At 45.1% G+C, this 19,229-nt stretch overlaps 1 protein-coding gene across 1 annotated transcript in view; it reads right to left on the bottom strand.

The window, feature by feature from the left end:
* Window positions 1-13,619, bottom strand: part of LOC122638939 (F-box protein At1g80960-like) — a 34,009-nt gene extending 20,390 nt beyond the window's left edge. Inside the window, exon 1 of the mRNA XM_043831790.1 lies at window positions 12,720-13,619. Coding sequence (XP_043687725.1) covers window positions 12,720-13,619 — 900 coding nt within the window. The remainder of the gene's footprint in view (window positions 1-12,719) is intronic.
* Window positions 13,620-19,229: the final 5,610 nt, after the last annotated feature.

Below are 19,229 nucleotides of genomic sequence, written 5' to 3'. Positions count from 1 at the left end.
ATGATGATGCGACTACCTTTGTCAGGGAGTTGGGAGATGAGGAGGGAGCCGAGGTCACCCAGGCTCTACCCCTCGAGGAACCTAGGACGATGTCTTCCCTCTTGACGCTGAACCCCAGGACCCACTTGCCGAGCCTACCGCCATGGATACTGCCGAGGTCGCCTCCAAGTCCAACGCCGAGGAGATTGAGATGTAAATTTTTGTTGTTTTTTGGGGGGGCCGAACTGCCCATCTTGTAACCATGCCTAGCAGTCGGCTTATAATGAATGAAAAAATCTATTTTTGTCAGAATTTGTCCAAGTGTTTTAGCTCAGCACTCTTAACCTTCTCTTCCTTGTGTACGTTGTTCTATTTGAGGTTGTGGCCGAACTGCCGAGTCGTTCCGCTAGCCGAGCTTAGGAACTTGTCTCTTTTTTACCCATGCTTCACCAGGAAGGCGGCTCGGCCATGCCATGCCCGAGGTTAATGTGATCCTCGCTTTGGTTGGTTAATTCGCCATTCCCATCGGTCCGATTGGACAGGCTATCATATAAGCGGACGCGTGGCCGAGCAGCCTTCCTGGCCGAGCGTAATGCCTTAACTTAGTTTCAAACTTTGTTAGGCTTGGCCAAAGGGGGAGTTTGCTCTTGAGAGGTCGGCCAGATCTATGAGGATCGGTCTTACGACCTTACTGTCGACCTATGAGGGTCGGCCTTCGAGGTCGGCCAGGTCTATGAGGACCGGTCTGACGACTTGGTTGCCGACCTATGAGGGTCGGTCTTCGAGGTCGATCAGGTCTATGAGGACCGGTCTTACGACTTGGTTGCCAACATATGAGGGTCGGTCTTCGAGGTCGGCCAGGTCTATGAGGACCGGTCTTACGACTTGGTTACCGACCTATGAGGGTCGGTCTTCGAGGTCGGCCAGGTCTATGAGGACCGGTCTTACGACTTTGATTTAGGAGCTTGCAAATATGTTAAGTGGTGGAGAAAGACTTTATTTAATTGAATCAAACGTCGGGGCTGAAGCTGAATACAAGCATGCTCAGTTATTGAAAAAACTTCTTCAAATTTTCCGAGTTCCAAGGTCTCGGTACCTTCTTGTCCCCCGGAGTCTGCAAGCGATACGTGCCAGGGCGAATTTGCTTGGAGACTATGTACGGGCCTTCCCAATTTGGTGCTAACTTTCCTTGCTGCCTTGGCTGGGATGCGCTGAGTTTTATGAGGACAAGGTCCCCTTAACGGAAGTGCCGCTCTTTGACTCTTTAGTCATAGTACTTTGCCGTCCTCTGTTGGTATGCCATGTTCCAGAGTAGGGCATTTTCTCAAACTTCATCAAGGAAGTCCAGGTTGGCTCTCAGTCCATCTTCACAGGTCTTCTCATCGAAGTTGAGCACTTGGTACGACGATACCATAATTTTGACCGGGGCGAGGGCTTCGGTCCCATAAGCGAGGCGAAAAGAACTCTCCCCGGTTGGTGTTCTTACTGTCGTCCTATATGCCCATAGGACACTTGGGAGCTCTTCCACCCATCTCCCTTTGGCCTCGTCTAATCTTCTCTTAATGCCGGCGAGTAATGTTTGGTTGGACACTTCTACTTGTCCATTTGCTTGCGGATGAGCTACTGAGACGGGTCGAAAGTCAAAGTAGAAGTGTTCGTAGAATTCTCGGAAGGCCGGGTTATTGAATTACGTGCCATTATCTGTGATGAGCACTTTCAATAGCCTGAATCGGTAGATGACCTTATCTTGAAAGAATTTCTCCATGTTCTTCTCGGTGATGGTTGCAAGGGGCTTGGCCTTGACCCACTTGGTGAAGTAATTGATCGCCACTACCACGTACTTCCTGTTTCTCGATGCCGGGGTGAAATCTCCGAGAATATCCATTCCCCACATAGCGAAAGGGATTGGGCTCAGCATTGAGGTCAGCTTTGTTGCTGGTCGGCTTGGGATTGGTGCAAACAGTTGACACTTCTCGTACGTCTTCACATACCTCATGGCCTCTTCTTGCATTCTTGGCCAATAGAATCCTTGTCGAAGTATCTTGTATGCAAGAGCTCGGCCACCCATGTGACTCCCGCATATTCCCTCATGCACCTCGGCCAAGGCATACTTGGCTCCCTTCGGTTCAAGGCATCGGAGAAGAGGGGCCGAGATTGCTCTTTTGTAGAGCACTCCGTCGATCATGGTGTAGTTGGCAGCTCGGATCTTGATCTTTCTTGCTTCGTCTCGGTTCTCCGGGAGCAGGTCATTCTCCAAGTAGTTGACAATGGGGTCCAACCAGGTCAGCCCGTCCTCTTCAATGTGCTTTACGCTTTCTTCTTGTAAGGAGGGCTTCTCCAAGATTTCTATGTATACTGATCGGCTCAGATATTGGAGGTCGGCCTCGGCCAACCTGGACAAGTGGTCAGCCGCAACATTCTCTTTTCTTGATATTCGAGTCATCTCAAAGTGCTCAAGTTCAGAAATTAGATCTCTTGCTCGGCTCAGGTAAGCTATCATCCTTTCATCTTTCGCCTCATAGTCTCCATTGACCTGGGTGACCATGAGTTGGGAGTCTCCTCGCACCTTCAACGGCTTTACGCCCATTGCTTTGCTGACTCAAAGTCCAGCTAGGAGGGCTTCATACTCGGCCTCGTTGTTCTAGGTGGGAAACTTGAACCTCAGGGCATATTGGATCAGAAACCCTTCGGGGCTTACCAGTATCAGGCCAGCCCCGCTTCCTTCAGAGTTGCTTGAGCCGTCGACATTCATGGTCCAAGTCGGGTCGGCCATAGCCCCGACCTCTTCTACTGTCTTTTCTTCCCCGACTTCAAGGTCGGGCCCTGTGCATTCGGCGATGAAGTCGGCAAGGGCTTATCCTTTTATCACCATTCTCAGATGATAGCTTATATCGTATTCACTCAGCTCAACCGCCCAGGTGATCAGCCATCCCAAAACATCGGGTTTGTGCAATATCTTCTTGAGTGGCTGGTCGGTCAGTACCGCGATCGGATGAGCTTGAAAGTATGGCCTTAGTTTCCTTGCGGCCGTAACAAGAGCGAATGCTACTTTCTCGAACCCGGAGTATCTTGTCTCGGCATCGACAAGAACGTGGCTGATGTAGTATATGGGTCTTTGAGTTCAACTTTCTTCCCTAATCAACACCGCGCTGACCGCTACAGGGGTAGCGGCTTAGTAAACTTGAAGCTCCTCTTTTGGTTCGGGTCGGCTGAGAAGAGGCGGGTTCTCCAAATATTTCTTCAGCTCTTTGAAAGTTTCCTGGCATTCGTCCGACCAGATAAAGTCCTTTGGGTTTCGGATATTCTTGAGGGCCTTAAAGAACGGTAGGCACTTGTCGCCCGATCTCGATATGAATCGTGCCAACGCCGCCACTCGTCCGTTTAGCCTCTGTACTTCTCGGATCGTCCTTGGAGGGCTCATCTCTTGGATGGCCCTGATTTTTGCCGGATTGGCTTCGATGCCTCTGACAGAGACCATGAAGCCGAGGAACTTTCCCGAGGTCACACCGAATGCACACTTGGCGGGGTTCAGCTTCATTTGGTTCTTCCTCAATACGCCAAAGGCTTCTTCCAGGTCGGCCAAGTGGTGTTCGGCCTTCAAACTTTTCACCAACATGTCATCCACGTAGACTTCCATGTTTCTTCCGATCTGCCCACGGAATATATAGTTCACGAGGCGCTGGTATGTCGCTCCGGTGTTTTTCAATCCGAACGGCATGACCTTGTAGCAAAAATTTTCTTGGTCAGTTTGGAATGCCGTGTATGACTCGTCCTCCTCATGCATCATGATTTGGTTGTAGCCGGAATACGTGTCCATGAAACTCAGCATCTCGTGACCTACCGTGGCGTCGATCAAGAGGTCAATTCGAGGTAGCGGGTACTCATCTTTTGGACAAGCCTTGTTAAGATCGGTGTAGTCGACACACATTCTCCACTTCCCATTCGATTTAGGGACCATGACGACGTTAGCCAACCAGGTCGAGAATTTTTCTTCTCGAATGAACCCTGATCGGCGAAGTTTCTCCACCTCTTCTTTGATCGCGGTTTGTCGATCAAGTGCGTAGTTCCTTCTCTTCTGCCGAATTGGTTTTTGACCTGGATCTACGTGGAGCGGGTGTTCAGCTATATGCCTGGGTATGCCCGTCATGTCGGCAGTCGACCAGGCAAAGACATCGGTGTTGGCCCTTAAGAAAGCTCCGAGCTGATTCCTTTGATCTTCATTCAGTAATGATCTAAGCTGGACCATCTTCGCTGGGTCATCCTCGCTGAGATGAAATGGGGTCAGGTCTTCCACGGGCCGTCCTCTCCTTTCGATAAGCTCATCCCGCTGATCCTCGGGGACGTGTTCGACGCACATTGCCATTCCTCGGACATTACCTTTATTTTGCTTGACAAAAGTAACGTAGCACTCCCGCACCTTCTTCTGGTCGCCTCGGACCTCGTCGACACCGTTCTCGGTGGGGAACTTCATCTTCAAGTGTGTCAGGGAGATGATGGCTTGGAGAGCGGTAAATGAAGGACGATCGAGTATGGCATTGAAAGCCACTACCGACCGTACTACCATGAATTTGACTTGGATCGTCGCCTGGCATGGAGCTTGCCCAATCATGACCAGCAGGTTGATTGAGCCCTTGATGGTCGCGGCAGCTCCCGAGAACCCGTGAAGTGAGGTGCCTTCCGGCTTGAGCGCTTCGTTGCCAAAGCCAAATTATCGGTACGCTTCTAGTGACATAAGGTCCACGGAAGGTTCTCTCGCATAGAGCGGAGTGGAGAGCTATTTTTGGGGTCGGGCTCTTATTAAGGTAAGAGTCCATGTAGAGTGTGATTCCGTGTTGCGCTGGGATCATGGCTCGATCCTTATCCCGTGATTCCTGGGATGCGCTGACGTGGCCCGGAGGTCCCCGGTGGGGCGCTATGGCAGCTTCAGTGGAGGAGGGCTCGGCCTCGAAGGTCGGCTTAGGAGGGTGGCATGGTAGGTTGGCCTTGACCGTCACCTCGGCCTGGGAGGTCGGCCCGAGAGGTTGGTCTCGGCCGTAAGCTCAGCCAGGAGTCTATGGCTAACCTGTATGAGCTCGGCCTCAGCCATCGGCTAGCTTGCGCGAGTCTGCCTCTGTCAGGTGACTTATCGGAGATGGGGTCGGCCCGGTTTCCTGCTCGGCCCAATTCGGTTCTCGGACTGAGGTCAAGTCAGCCATGTGGCAGCCTCTGATAGGTGGGGTGTTTTATCCCTCATCAGGAGTCCTTCGTGGGCTCCATCTATTAAAGAGAATGAGCTTTCACAGCAAAGAGACCACAATCAACAACACAACACTCTATTATCTTTATTCCTTTTTTTTTATCTTTCAAGATGTAGTCTTTCATCTTTCCCTGTAATTTTTGTTGGAGTTGGCTTCCAGCCACCAATGCCTCATTGGCTTGTGTTTCAAGGGGCATCATGTAGGTCTTGCTTGAAGAAAACTCCAGCAACCATGTCTTTTAGCCCATGTTTCAGAAGGCAACCATCATCATCAAGTTGCAAACTTCATCAGTCCGTGGCTGGCAGAATTGTGGAAGCTTCATCAGATCCATTTTTGGGAGATGCTTGGAGAACAACTCCAGCAATCTTGTCTTTTGGCCCGTGTTTCAGAAGACGACCATTAACATCAAGTTGCAAGCTCCATCAATCCATGGCTGACAGAGTTGTGGAAGCTTCATCGAGTCTGTTTTTGGGAGATTATGCAATTTGGTCGTAGAATAGTTGTAGTGTAAATACCAAGTTGTAAACCTCATCAATGTCGGATTTCACAAGCTGTACCGACTCCAATCGGACACAGACTGCAAGTAAGCTACTTTGATTTTCAATCTTCTTCCTTTGCTTCGTCCATTGCAATTTTCTTTCTCCTAAAAGACCTTAGAGCTACTCAAGCACGGAAAGATCCCCTTTTCGTCCTGGTTAGAAGTTAGAACAGGCCGTTTCACAAATTAGAATAGGCCATTTCGGCTTGGTTGGAAGTTAGAACAGGTTGTTTCGTCTTGGCTGAGCAGGTCGTTTCATCTTAGAACACGCCGTTTAGTCATTTAGAACAGGCCGTTTTGTCCTGGTCAAAAGTTGAAACAGGCCTTTTCTAGTTCCATTTGGGCCTGCATCAAAGGCTCTGGCATGCCCGCGCTACCTCCAGCACGTGCGTTGTGCCCCTATGTGTAGGTGTTGGATTTTTCACCAACACATTTTGGCATGCCCGGTGGGACACCAGAAAGCAAAATCGTGATGGTTCAAGGAAGAAGAAGTGCCGATGAAGGAACCCATTCCTGAATCAGGCAAATCGGGGCAGCAATATCCATTCCTGATAGTCCCCCTGTATTTCGGTCAAGAGGCCAAACTGGAGACCAATAAAAATTTATTCACAATCCCATTCGAACTCGTGTGGCCTCGTTCAAACGGGATTGTGAGGGGCATTGTTTGTACCCAATTTTCACAAATTGGGATTCGGTTATATGTGCCATAGGGCCGTGCATTGCACGCTGGCATCAAGGAGTTACCATTTTAAATATGATTCAACAAAGTGGAAAAGTGGGACCCGCCATGACTATAGATGGTGGGAGGTTACAAACCCCACATGGCCACATGGCACAGGAGGTTAGCACTTTGGAGTGAAAGTGGCCCCAATACAAGGAAGCAAGTGGAAGTGGTGGTTATGGGAGTTACCAAGTCTATCTTCTATAAAAGACAAAGCCAAGCAAGAAGCAAGAGAAGACTCAACGGATCAACACAACTCAATACCCACTTTATCTTTATTTTATCTTATCTTTTTCTTTTTTCTTTCAGGATGTAATCTTTCATCCCTTTTGTAATTTTTGCTGGAGTTGGGTTCCAGCCACCAATGCTTCATTGGCTTGTATTTCAAGGGGCATTCATATAGGCCTTTCTTGGAGAGTAACTCCAGCAACCATGTCTTCTGGCCCGTGTTTCAGAAGACAACCATCATCAGAATCAAGTTTGCAAGCTTTGACAGATCATCGCTAAGCAAGACTTGGGAACTTCAACGGATACGCTACTGGCAACAAGAGATTTGGTGTGGTTAGCGTAGTTTAACACCAAGTTGTACATGTTCAACAGTCCGTAGATGGCAAGTGTAAGTGTCTTCAATGGCTATGTAATTGTCAAGCAACAATTTGATTTTCAATCTTCTTCTTTGCTTTGTCCATCGCGATTTGCTTTTACTCAAAAGACCTTAGAGCTACTCAGGCACGGAAAGATTCCCTTCTCGTCCTGGTTAGAAGTCAGAACATGCCATTTCTGACCTCTTAGAACAGGCCATTTTTGCCAGTCAGGACAGGCTGTTTTGTTTCGGCCTGGCTGGAAGTTAGAACAGGCCGTTCCGTCAATCAGAACAGGCCGTTTGGTCTCAGTCTGAAGTTAGAACGGACCGTTTCGTCCTGGTCGGAAGCTAAGACAGGCCATTTTTAGTTCCGTTTGGGCTTGCGTCAAAGGTTCTGGCACGCCCGCGCTCTTTCCACCACGTGCGCTGTGCCCCTGTGTGTGGGTGTTGGATTTTTCACCAACACAGTTTGGCATGCCCGGTGGGACACCAGAAAGCAAAATCATGATGGTTCAAGGAAGAAGAAGTGTCGATGAAGGAACCATTCCTGAATCAGGCAAACCAGGGGCAGCAATACCCATTCCTGATAGTGCCCCTGTATTTCGGTCAAGAGGCCAAACTGGAGACCGATAAAAATTTATCCACAATCCCATTCGAACTCGTGTGGCCTCGTTCAAACGGGATTGTGAGGGGCATTGTTTGTACCCAATTTCCAAAAATTGGGATTCGATTATATGTGCCATAAGGCCGTGCATTGCACGCTACCATCAAGGAGTTACCATTTTAAATATGATTTAACAAAGTGGAAAAGTGGGACCCGCCATGACTATAGATGGTGGGAGGTTACAAACCCCACATGGCCACATGGCACATGAGGTTAGCACTTTGGAGTGAAAGTGGCCCCAACACAAGGAAGCAAGTGGAAGTGGTGGTTATGGGAGTTACCAAGTCTATCTTCTATAAAAGACAAAGCCAAGCAAGAAGCCAGAGAAGACTCAACAGATCAACACAGCTCAATACCCACTTTATCTTGATTTTATCTTATCTTTTCCTTTTTTCTTTCAGGATGGAATCTATCATCCCTTCTGTAATTTTTGCTGGAGTTGGGTTTCAGCCACCAATGCCTCATTGGCTTGTGTTTCAAGGGGAATTCATGTAGGCCTTGCTTGGAGAGTAACTCCAGCAACCATGTCTTCTGGCCTGTGTTTCAGAAGACAACCATCATCAGAATCAAGTTTGCAAGCTTTGACAGATCATCGCTAAGCAAGATGTGAAAACTTCAACGGATACGCTACTGGCAACAAGAGATTTGGTGTGGTTAGCATAGTTTAACACCAAGTTGTACATGTTCAACAGTCCGTAGACGGCAAGTGTAAGTGTCTTCAATGGCTATGTAATTGTCAAGCAACAATTTGATTTTCAATCTTCTTCTTTGCTTTGTCCATCGCGATTTGTTTTTACTCAAAAGACCTTAGAGTTACTTAGGCACGGAAGGATCCCCTTCTCGTCCTGGTTAGAAGTCAGATCAGGCCATTTCCGATCTCTTAGAACAGGCCATTTTTGCCAGTCAGGACAGGCCGTTTTGTTTCGGCCTGGCTGGAAGTTAGAACAGGCTGTTCCGTCAATCAGAATTGGCCGTTTCGTCTGAATCTGAAGTTAGAACGGACCGTTTTGTCCTGTTTGGAAACTAAGACAAGTCGTTTTCAGTTCCGTTTGAGCCTGCATCAAAGGTCCTGGCACGCCCACGCTCCTTCCACCACGTGTGCTGTGCCCCTATATATGGGTGTTGGATTTTTCAACAGACTGGTGTGTGATTTGTGTGATTACACTTTCATAAAAATAAAATAAAATAAAATAAGATAAAAAAAAAATAGAATAGAGTCAACATGCAATAATGATCAGCCGAAATCCAATGGTGGCCCATCGACGTCAACTGATGGCTGGATCGATGATGGGCATCGATTAAAACTTATTTAGTGTCAGCTTGAGCTCATTGGATGTCGACTCATTGGTTTCATACTACGAGTAGGATTGCTAGATGTGGACTCTCCGAGTCCTAACCTCATTCTAATTGTTTCCAAGATGTCATGAGTGTAATACCCCATCACAAGAAAAGTATATAATATTGGATTTTATTGTTATAAGGTGTAAGCGGTTTCGTTTTGACGTAATCCGTTGCAAATTAGCTTAACGGAGGAATTTTGAACAACAAAGGTAAATGTGACTATTTTCACTATTTACAAGTATTTAATAAAGTTAGAATGACCTTCTTCCATGGAGAGTATAGCAAAGATCAGAGAAGAACGCGTATTGTTTTAGGTGAATTGTTGACTTCACGTGATTTTTGGGGACGTTCGAGTCGGTGTTTGGGGATCCCAATACATTAAAAATGCTGTCGTGCCTAGCTTTTATAGCATTTATTGCGTCAGCGGTGGGAGATGAGATGAGAGAGAGATTAGGGAGGAAGAGAGAAATTATAGGAATAGGGGTTTGGCTTTACAAACAAAATTGGACATCTGGCTTGGGTGTGGAATCCTATGTTGTCTCACAAAAGATAATTTAATATAATAATCAGATAGGTAATCTATTAGCCAAAATAAAAGGTTGGTAGCCTTCTCATTTACAATATAGTCATTAAATAGGTTTGCACATGTAACTCACACCGTGATAGTTATAACACCACTACAAATAACTACTCCACATCATCTCCACTCTACAGAACTACTAATAACGGATCCACACCATCCCATCTGACATAACCCACCTATAGTCGATAATAATAACCCACTCACGTAATAATAATACTCAAGGGTCCTGTTCACATATGGTAGCCCTAACTTCAAGCCAATCGAATTTGTGTTGAATGAGTTTCAACGAATTTTTTATTGATTGTTAATGGCCAAAACAGAGAATTTTTATCGTATATGCGGTTCTCTTATTGGTGCGGTTTTCTAGTGCCTCTCACAAGAAGAGGGTAGACCCCATCCAGGCAGAATGTTCGGTCAAGTGCCCTGGGTAGATCTCACCCCCATCTTGTGAGAGGCACTAGAGAACCGCATCGGTCAGGGAACCGTAGACGATAACGATTCTAAAACAGAAATTGGGAAGCATATGATATACAAGGAGATGTAAAGAAGAAGGAGGAGAAAAGAAGAATTAACAAGAGTGAAGAGGAAGAGCAGGAACAGTACATGTGAGACGAGGTAGAGAAAATCAAGGAAGAGAGACTTACATGCACACAACTTACTTGTGGGATACTTACCCTTTTTAAAATAAGAGTCCTAATCCTACCTTAAAAATAAAATAATAACTTGACCTAACTCTATCTAATCTGATATGTTGTCTCGAATTCTTGTACCTGTTTCGAAGATTGACCAGCTCTTTTCTGACATTTTTGGAGTGTGGGGTCGGTACGGTATGACCCGACCCAATGGATTGACCCGCTTGGAGGAGTTTTTAAATGTTTTACCCGCCTTGTGTAAACATGTGAAACAAGTGAGATTTGGGGATTTTTAAGCTAGGGTTTCTAGGTGAGAGTTTTTGTTTCCATTCTGGTGTTATTGGGATGTTTCCACTGTAAACTTCTTCCAATTTACATAGTGAATCATCTTCAGCTTCACCCGTGGATGTAGCACATCACACACACACACACACATATATATATGTATATATATATATATATATATATATATATATATATATATATATATTGTTTGATAGGTCATTTAAATTTATTGAGAAAAGAAAAGAGAACTATATAGAAAAGTAGGGCCTAACCTGAGGAAGGAAAGGAACCTACAAACAGGGCCCTAAGAGAAAGGCATACAACTAAAGATATAGAAGGGAATATCACAAAATACAAGCAAAAGGTAATTCAATGTGTTACATGTATCATAGAAACACCCCATTGATCTATAAGTCTGCTATTGCGGGGAGATGGTTTCTCTTTGAAGGTGATTGAACGACACTTGTCCAAAATGTCAGATTTGATGTCTCGAACAATGGCTGGCCTCGGTCTTGTCGTATTACGAATCAGTCTACCATTTCGCTTCCTCCAAATGTGATACACAGAAGCGTAAAATGCAAACTTACCAATGCCACCAATATTACCACACTCTCCATAGGTTTTGGCTACCCAAGGACCAACCAATATAATGTTATTACCTGGGGGTTGAGAGGATGAACACCCTAAGCACGTCCTCCCAATCTGGGCTATAAAGGGGTACTCAAAGAACAAATGATTCTGGCTCTTAAGTCCAGCCCAACAGAAGCAACAATAAGACCTTACGTAGCACATCATATTGGTGTGTAAACCACATTAAACCTCAATGTAATCTTTATTTGCTCTATTTTGTTTGTTCATGGTGTTTGTTTTAACATAAACGTTCACAAATAAACCTAGTTCTATTAACATGAATAAAATAAATAAAAAGATACATTTCAAAGAATACCTCTTCTCACTTCTTAACATAGTTGGAAAACCAGGTTTTGACTCGGCCAAGTCACCCAAGTCGAGTCAAAAAATCATAAAACCTGGTCAAGAGTCACGAAGACTCTCTAGGCTTAAAAATGACCAGACTCGGCCCTGGTCAGTCAGATTTTTCTTTGACTCGGTATTTTTAACCGAGTCATGCATTAACCACCGAGTTAGGTCATTTATAATTTACCCTTTTCTACATAGTTAGTCAGTCCACAGGTTCAAATTCCTTTGTGGCAACTCATCAAACACTTTCCTTACAGAGAAAGAGAGAGACTCTGAGAAAGAAAGATGCTATATTCAAGGTAATCGTCGGAGATGGGAAAACAAACAGTACACTATGATTTCATGAAACTTGTCGGATCTATGAATTAGGGACACAAAGGAAAAGCATAGACGAAGATTGAGAAGAAAAATAGAATGACTAGGGTACCAAAAAATCTGATTGTAATCGCTTATATTCAGGAGGCCAACATGCACAGCTCGATGAAGACCTGTTGTTGGGGGAGATGGATCACTTTGAGTTACTGCCTTACCAAGCTTTCATAACAAAGTCTTCATTGATAGATTTAGGTAAGATTTGAGTTACCAGTCTGTAAGAGAGAAGAAGAAGAAGAAGTAGTAGTCACGAAATAGGAACTGAATGATCAATGGAGGGCCTTGGTGGGAAATTGGAGCCTAGCAAGTTAAGTCTTTAAGAAGTAAATCAAGGAATAATGAGACCTGGGCCATCATTGCAATCTGCTCCCATATTGAAATTTGAAACACTACGCACGATTTTCTAAAATCTGAAGAAGTTTTTGTTTTTAATGAAAAAAAGAAGTAGAATACATAACATCACGTATTTACCCTCTCAGTTCTAATGTTTAGCAAAACTTAATAGTAGGTGCAATAATGGTAATTCACCTAAATAAATCCCCCCTCCCAAAAAAAAAAAAAAAAGTGACTCGCCTTGACTAGGTTTGACCAGGCCGAGTCATCAGGTTTTCTAAAAGGCGAGTCGAGTCACGAAACCTAGTTTTCCAACTATACTTCTTAGAGGTTTTTCTTTTGTATTTTGTTGATGTGAATTTCACCTAATTAATGAATCCATGTTTCCAAAGTACAAAAAAAAAAAAAATAAATAAAATAAAATACATAAATAACAAACATCAATGTTACTAGAAAGAATTAGAAAAACTTACACGGAAATTGCTGCTGACTTCAATAATCTCAATTCCAGTCCAGTTAATATCAATCAAGGCAGAAGCATGATGACGATGAGTAATGCAAAGCTGCTGGAGATTTGGAGTAGTGATTTTATAGCCATTACCAGATGATAAAGTATCAATAACTAATGTTCTTAAACTCATATCATGAATTTCTATGCCCTTTACTTGTAAATTCTCAATCTTCAAAACCCTAAGATTCCGGTCAAGAATTTTGAGTGTCTGTAGACCTTCACATCGAATTAGACTCAAATTCTCTAACAACCCACAATTGAAGATTATACCTTGGAGGATTACATCAGATTTTAGAAGAATTGAAACAAGCTTTAATGTAGTTAGATTCATGCAACCTTCGAAAGGTGAAGAATCCCATAAGTTGTAGTTATTCAGTTCTAATTCATGAAGAGAACTAAAACTGAATATCCGAGAAGGTAACTGGTACCGCTCTTTGTTTTGTATGTGATACCATTTCCATGCAAAAATGCTCATGCATTGAAGAGAAAGCTTGTTGATGCTCCTTCTATTGGACTTTAGTTGTTCTATCCATCTCTGCACCTCATGGTGTTTGATGTTTTTCCTGCAATGCTTTATCCAACAACTTTCTATTTTTCCATGATGAGATGTGAAGATATGATCGATTACTTCACGTACCTCTTTGTTCAGATTTTTGTTCAAAGGATTTGGTTTCTGTAAATCAAAGTTGATAGACGGAATTGACATCCATAGCTTCTTCCATCTTTTACATAGGATGCTTGTTCTTACTACTTGTTTAATGGGTAGGTAACAGATGATCAAACAGAGAATGGAGTCAGGGAGATTGTTGATAAGATCAGTCTCTTCTTCTTCTTCATGGGCGTTCTTCTTCGTTTTCTCCATCTCTATCGATTGATCGATCTGTATTTAAGAAAAACTCTTTAAAGTCTTTAAAGAAACAAAGAAGTGGAAACCTATTAGGGCTCTCTTATATGATAGAAATAGAGAAGTTATTAAAGAAGTGTAAATCGTTGGATTGTTTTTATAGAAAGAATCTTAAAATATTGAATGATGCCACAAGGCAGATTTGCTGTTGCCCATAGCATGTTTCTTCCTTGGAGATAAAGATTTGTTCCTATAGAGGATTTAGGAACATATTTAGCTAAACCGAGATGGCACTAAACGGGCCAGAATATGAACGTACATTTTGAGAATAGAATTCGACAATATAATAATAGATCTTTACTTGGTCGCACGGTCTCTACACAAACGTCTGAGCCAATTGGTGAGCGCACTTGGATATCTACCCAAGGGGCAGAGGCGTCATCTCATGGTGCCCTGTGAGAGGGCATAGGAAACACCACTAAGTAGAGATCTTTTTCTCATAATAATATTGGACCGAATTTTCCTTCATCCACATTCACCGTGGGACGGAAGTGGGCTGGAAAGGATATCCGGAGGGTATTTTGGAACATACAAAAACCCTAGGAGGGGTTTGTGAACCCTAGGATGGTGGGTGAACTGTCCTCTATGGGTGAAGGAAAACAAAGTCCAATAATATTTATAAATAAATTGAAGTATTATTACCTAAATACATGCATCTAAAGTTAAAAAAAAGTAACTTTGCAATAAATTAATTAAAGATATTAAATATTTTTCCTTAAATTATTAACAAGTGTCTTTTTGCTATTAGTGCAAGTTTGGCTCTGATGGCCCGACCCGCCCTAAGCCAGAACCGGGCCTGGGTTGAGATACCTTGGCCCTGAGGGCGGGTCAGGGTCGGTAATTTTTGGTCTTGAGTCAGGACCGGGCCGGGCCAAGTTTTAGGCCTCGGGCTGAGCCCGACCCGACCCTATCTTCTTTTTTCTTTTTTTTTTTTCCTTTTTCTTTCTTCTTTCTCTTCTTTCTTTTCTTCCCAGCCTCACCTGCCCATGTATCTCCTTTTCCCAGCTTGGCCAGCCCTTGCATCTTCCTTCTCAACCCCCATGATTAGGGCCAATCAGGGTTAGCCGGCCCAACCTTGACGGCAAATCAGGGTTGGAATTTTTTGGCCCTGCGTTAGGGCCAAGTCGAGCTTGGTCCAGCTTAGGGGCTCAAGGTTGGGCTGGGGTTTTTAAAGGCCCAATCCAACCCAATCCTGTTGCAGCCCTACTTTTTGCATACTTGAATTGTGTTTTAGGTACATAGAAACTAGGCATTAAAAAGTCAATCAACACTTAAATAGTCAATTGTCTTCACTTTTTCAATAAATAATTAAGGACAAAGTTTTTCTCCTTTGCCTGGTTAACGTTCAGCCACCATCCTAAGGTTCAGAAACCCTATAATGTTCCCTAAAATACCCTCCCAATTCCTCATGCACATTTGAAACTGTGTCAGTGAATGGACTCCCATTTACCGTGGTTGAAGAGAAACTTGGTCCAATTTAATAGACATTAATAATCCACCCAAAAATAGTGGACATTAAAAAACCCAACATCGAATAAAATTGAAAGTGCTGCATTCTTCTTGAAGCATCCTTGGTTTTCTCTCTTCCTATTCTCAAGGTTTGAGCACTGAGCACAAACACTTCACCCTCCAAGCGGACCGGACCTCCACCACCTCCATCGCTGCATCCATGATCAAAGACATCTTCTCGAGATGGAATCTGCTCTATTGCTTTCTGTTTGCCATCTTCTTTCTGTTGCTTCTTTTTTGGGTTTAGGGTTGTTGTGTTTGGAAACCTCCGGTCGAGTCCTTCTAGGATGAACTTGCTAAAACAGAATGAGCACTGGAGAGCCGGTGTGCCTCCAGTCTAGGACTCTCCTATGCCTAAGTTAGGTCTCCATTTTAGTAGCAGATCAATATCACAATAAGTCAGATGACATTTGAGCCTTATACCTGGGTATATATAGTGTGGCCTTGGGCGGTTACGAGGAGAGTCCTTGTAAGGAAGGAGTCTGATTTAGGTAGGAGATCTTGTGTCGGAGTTATATTTGGAAGTGGACTCTTTATATGGTAAAAGTCCTTAGTCGAGTGGGATACGATTCTGCCAATAGGTAACGGCTGATCTCAGCTGACTCAGCATATCTCTTGATCTTTGGGATGTGGTGCCGTGGCCCTATGACTTGCTTGGGCCATGGTTGTTGTGTTTGACATAAGGTTTTGTAAGGAGATCCAATCCTTCATACTAGGCTGACCCAAAGCTAGACCGACCGTGATCTGAGGCTGACCCTGCGCAAGGACAGGGTGTGAAGTCTTGGTTTGAGTATCAAGCACTCGGTTCTTCCATCGGCAATTACCTTGTCTCCTGAGTATGGACCGCTCGAGTCTTTCTGGTTCTTCAATTTTGAACCTAAATCCGAGAGAGTGCATTTGGTCTCACCCAATCATGATCTGAGTGGGAGCACTCGGTCTTGACACATTATGATTAGAGTGGGAGCGCTCGATCTTGACACATTATGATCCGAGTGGGAGCGCTAGGGTCTTCTCTTCTTCCCCTGATGCGGGCTGCTGGTTGAGTGTGTCAAACGCTGACTAAGAGTACTCGGCCACATCCGTGGGTGCACCACTCGGACCTTGAAGGTTTATCTCTAATCGCCCTTGGGTTACAGCTTGGTTCGACTGGTTACCCTTGTTCTGTCTCTGGGTTGCCACGTGTTGTTCCCTTATTGGTCTATTATTTCTGGACTCATCATTTGCCCGCACTCATCAAGGTTCGGCTGACCTTGATGAGTAGATCTTCAATGTTGCTGACTGTGTTTGACTCTGCTGAGGTTGACTGGTGATGGCTCGGATGAGCCGAGGGGTACAGATGTTTGATCATTCATTTTAGGCTATCAGTGCCACGTCAGGTGTCTTTTCATCTTTGGATCGACACGTCTTCCAGGGTCATCATTAAACTAGGGTAACCCAATCATCTCACAATCTGGGCCGTTGGATCACTCTGGATTTCCCTGGCCGCTGGATCCCTGTTGATTTGGTTGCCCCCAACTCCTATAAATAGGGTGAAGTCACCTTTCATTTTCACTTTTTCTTGACTTCGAAGCACTCAGACTTCCAGAGCACTCGGATTTCTTGGAGCATTTGGACGTTTCAAAGCACTCGGATTTCTCGGCTACCTAAGTTCTACTCAGCCTCCGCCTTCAACATCTGTTGGGTGCTTTGACATTGCCGCTCAGCTCTTGTAATCGGCTCTTCCTTCGTCTTTGGCATCCAGTAAGTCCTCAACTCTTCTTTATGTTAGTTGATAAAGAGTTAGAGGGGTTGTTCAGCGAGATGCAAGAACACGCACACTAGAGTCAGGATTTTAGGGTTCTGTCCCCCTCAGTGGATATTTTGGATTCGGGCTTGATAGAACCCGCTTTGGTGGAACCCCGACCGTCTGGTGGTACCGAGGCACCTTTGCCCTTCGAGTTTGACCACCTGACCCAGCCTTCTTCGGAAGAGCGTGAAGGAGATCTAGGTTCATCTTCGGGAGATGATGAATCTTCAGGGTCATCCTCGAATGACAAAGCGACTGAGTTGGATGCCTCCTCCTAGTCTCCTAAGATCAAGGTCAATAGTGTGGGGACTGTGGAGAGCACCATGATCGAGTCAGACTTGGTAGAACTTCGGCAGCAGTATGGGATCCCTCCTAAGGTGGGCCTTAGAGGCCCCAAGGCTAGGGAGATGGCGTGCTATAGCAGACCCAATGAGGTGGCTCTCTACAAAATGGACTTCTTGAATGGCTTCTGCCTCCCAGTCCTCTACCTTATTGACGAGATACTAGACCATTTCCAGCTATACCCGGGTTAACTAACCCCCAACGGCTGGCTTCTCACCTATAGCTTTCACATCTTCTTCAATAGACTAGGTCGGATTCTGACTGTGCCCCTCTTCTCCAAATTGCACTATATGAAGCAGTTTAAGGTGTGTGGGTGGTATTACTTTACCCGTTGACGCTTTCAGAACCAGGCTTTAGACTTGGTCAAGTTTTTGGACAATTAATCGAGCTACAATAAGTACTGAAAACCTCAGTTCTTTTTTGCTTCCATCCCTGACTATCCATTCCAGGCCGAGTGGATGGATATTATTTTAAAAAATGTCAACAAGGCGCCAACCCTTAACGAGATTGATCAGGCCTCATTTGATAGGATACTTAAGGGTTGGCCGTTTAATGTTTTGGAGCTTCGTAAGGAGAGTTTTCTTCAGTTGTGGTGGCTGACCCCTGGTGAGTGGTCGTCTCACCGACCTTGCATACTTAGAGAGAATATTTGTTTGTGTGGTTGATTGACCCAGTCTTCCTCCCTTCTTGCAGTGTCTAGAATCACTCTACTCGACCTCACTCGGCTAAGGGTTGAGCTCCTGGAAACGAAGAAGAAGACCATAACCGAGAAGTCCCAGGCCAAGGTGGCAGGTGACCACAAAAAAAAGAGCACTGTGGTTAGCCTATGTAGACCCTAATAAGACTGGTGCCTCCAGTCAGAAGAATAGAGGGTTGGAGCAGTCGAGCCCTTCCTCGGGAAAGCGAAAGAAGAACTTCCCCCTCTTCGTTAACCTTACGAGGTCAACTCCTCCTAGAGTCCCATTGACAATCACTCACAAACCCAAGGAGGTGATCTAGGTGGCCGAGGGGAATCTTTTGATCCTCCACTCGGTAGGGCGATGCCAACCAACCTCCCCATTCGTCTGATTTGGCACTTGTTCCCAGGGGACTCAGTCTTAGAGTCGAATAACCAGGCGAGGGAATGGTTCGATGCCAGTCGACTGCTAGCGGACCGAGACCTCCTGGAAGACATGAGCGACACCAACCGGGCTGCCACAATCTTCAAGGACATTGCAGTGGTAAGTTCTCTCTCCGAGTGTCACTTTATATCCCCGATCCGATGCTGCACAACTGATCTCTTTTTTAATTTTTACAGGGTTTCTCTAAGGCTGCAAAGTCAGCCCTCCATCTTTGTTGAAGCCTCAGAGGTTGGTTCTCTTGAGGAGCTGATGAAGAAGGCTGGTAAGGAGGTGAAAGAAGCCATTCACCAGCATCGGGAGGAGGAACAAAAGAGCAGAAGGCCGAGGTCGAACTGGCGGCCCTGAAGAAGGAGTTTGCATCCTTGAAGGAGGGGTCTGCCAAAAAGGTGAAGATGCTGGAGTCGAATCTTTCCTGCTTGTTGGAGAAGGCCGAGTTTAGCATTCAAGCAGCTAGGAAGAGTGCCGTGGAGGAGTATTTGAAGTTAGAAGACTTCAGAAACTTACTCTATGAGCTAAATGGGCCAACCTATGCCTCAGTCACACAGCGATTATGGACATCCTCCGCGAGTCCTACCTCGAGTTGGACTTCACTCTGCTAGAGGAGGATGCCATTACTTAGGCTGGGGGTGGCGTAATGGAGGATGGTCTGGAGGTTGAGTAGCTCCTGGCGCTGACTGGAGAGGCCTTGGCCGAGCAGACTTTGGGGCCAACTGAAGAGATTCTGGCCTAGTAGACTATGCTGATTGAGCTTGCGGCTGCCGCTGCTTCCAAGGACCTGCCCATTACTTGAAGTTCTTTTTTACTTTTCTT

Source organism: Telopea speciosissima, chromosome 9 (genome assembly GCF_018873765.1).
Source record: "Telopea speciosissima isolate NSW1024214 ecotype Mountain lineage chromosome 9, Tspe_v1, whole genome shotgun sequence".
NCBI lineage: Eukaryota > Viridiplantae > Streptophyta > Magnoliopsida > Proteales > Proteaceae > Telopea > Telopea speciosissima.
This window is presented reverse-complemented; position numbering and strand designations above follow the sequence as displayed.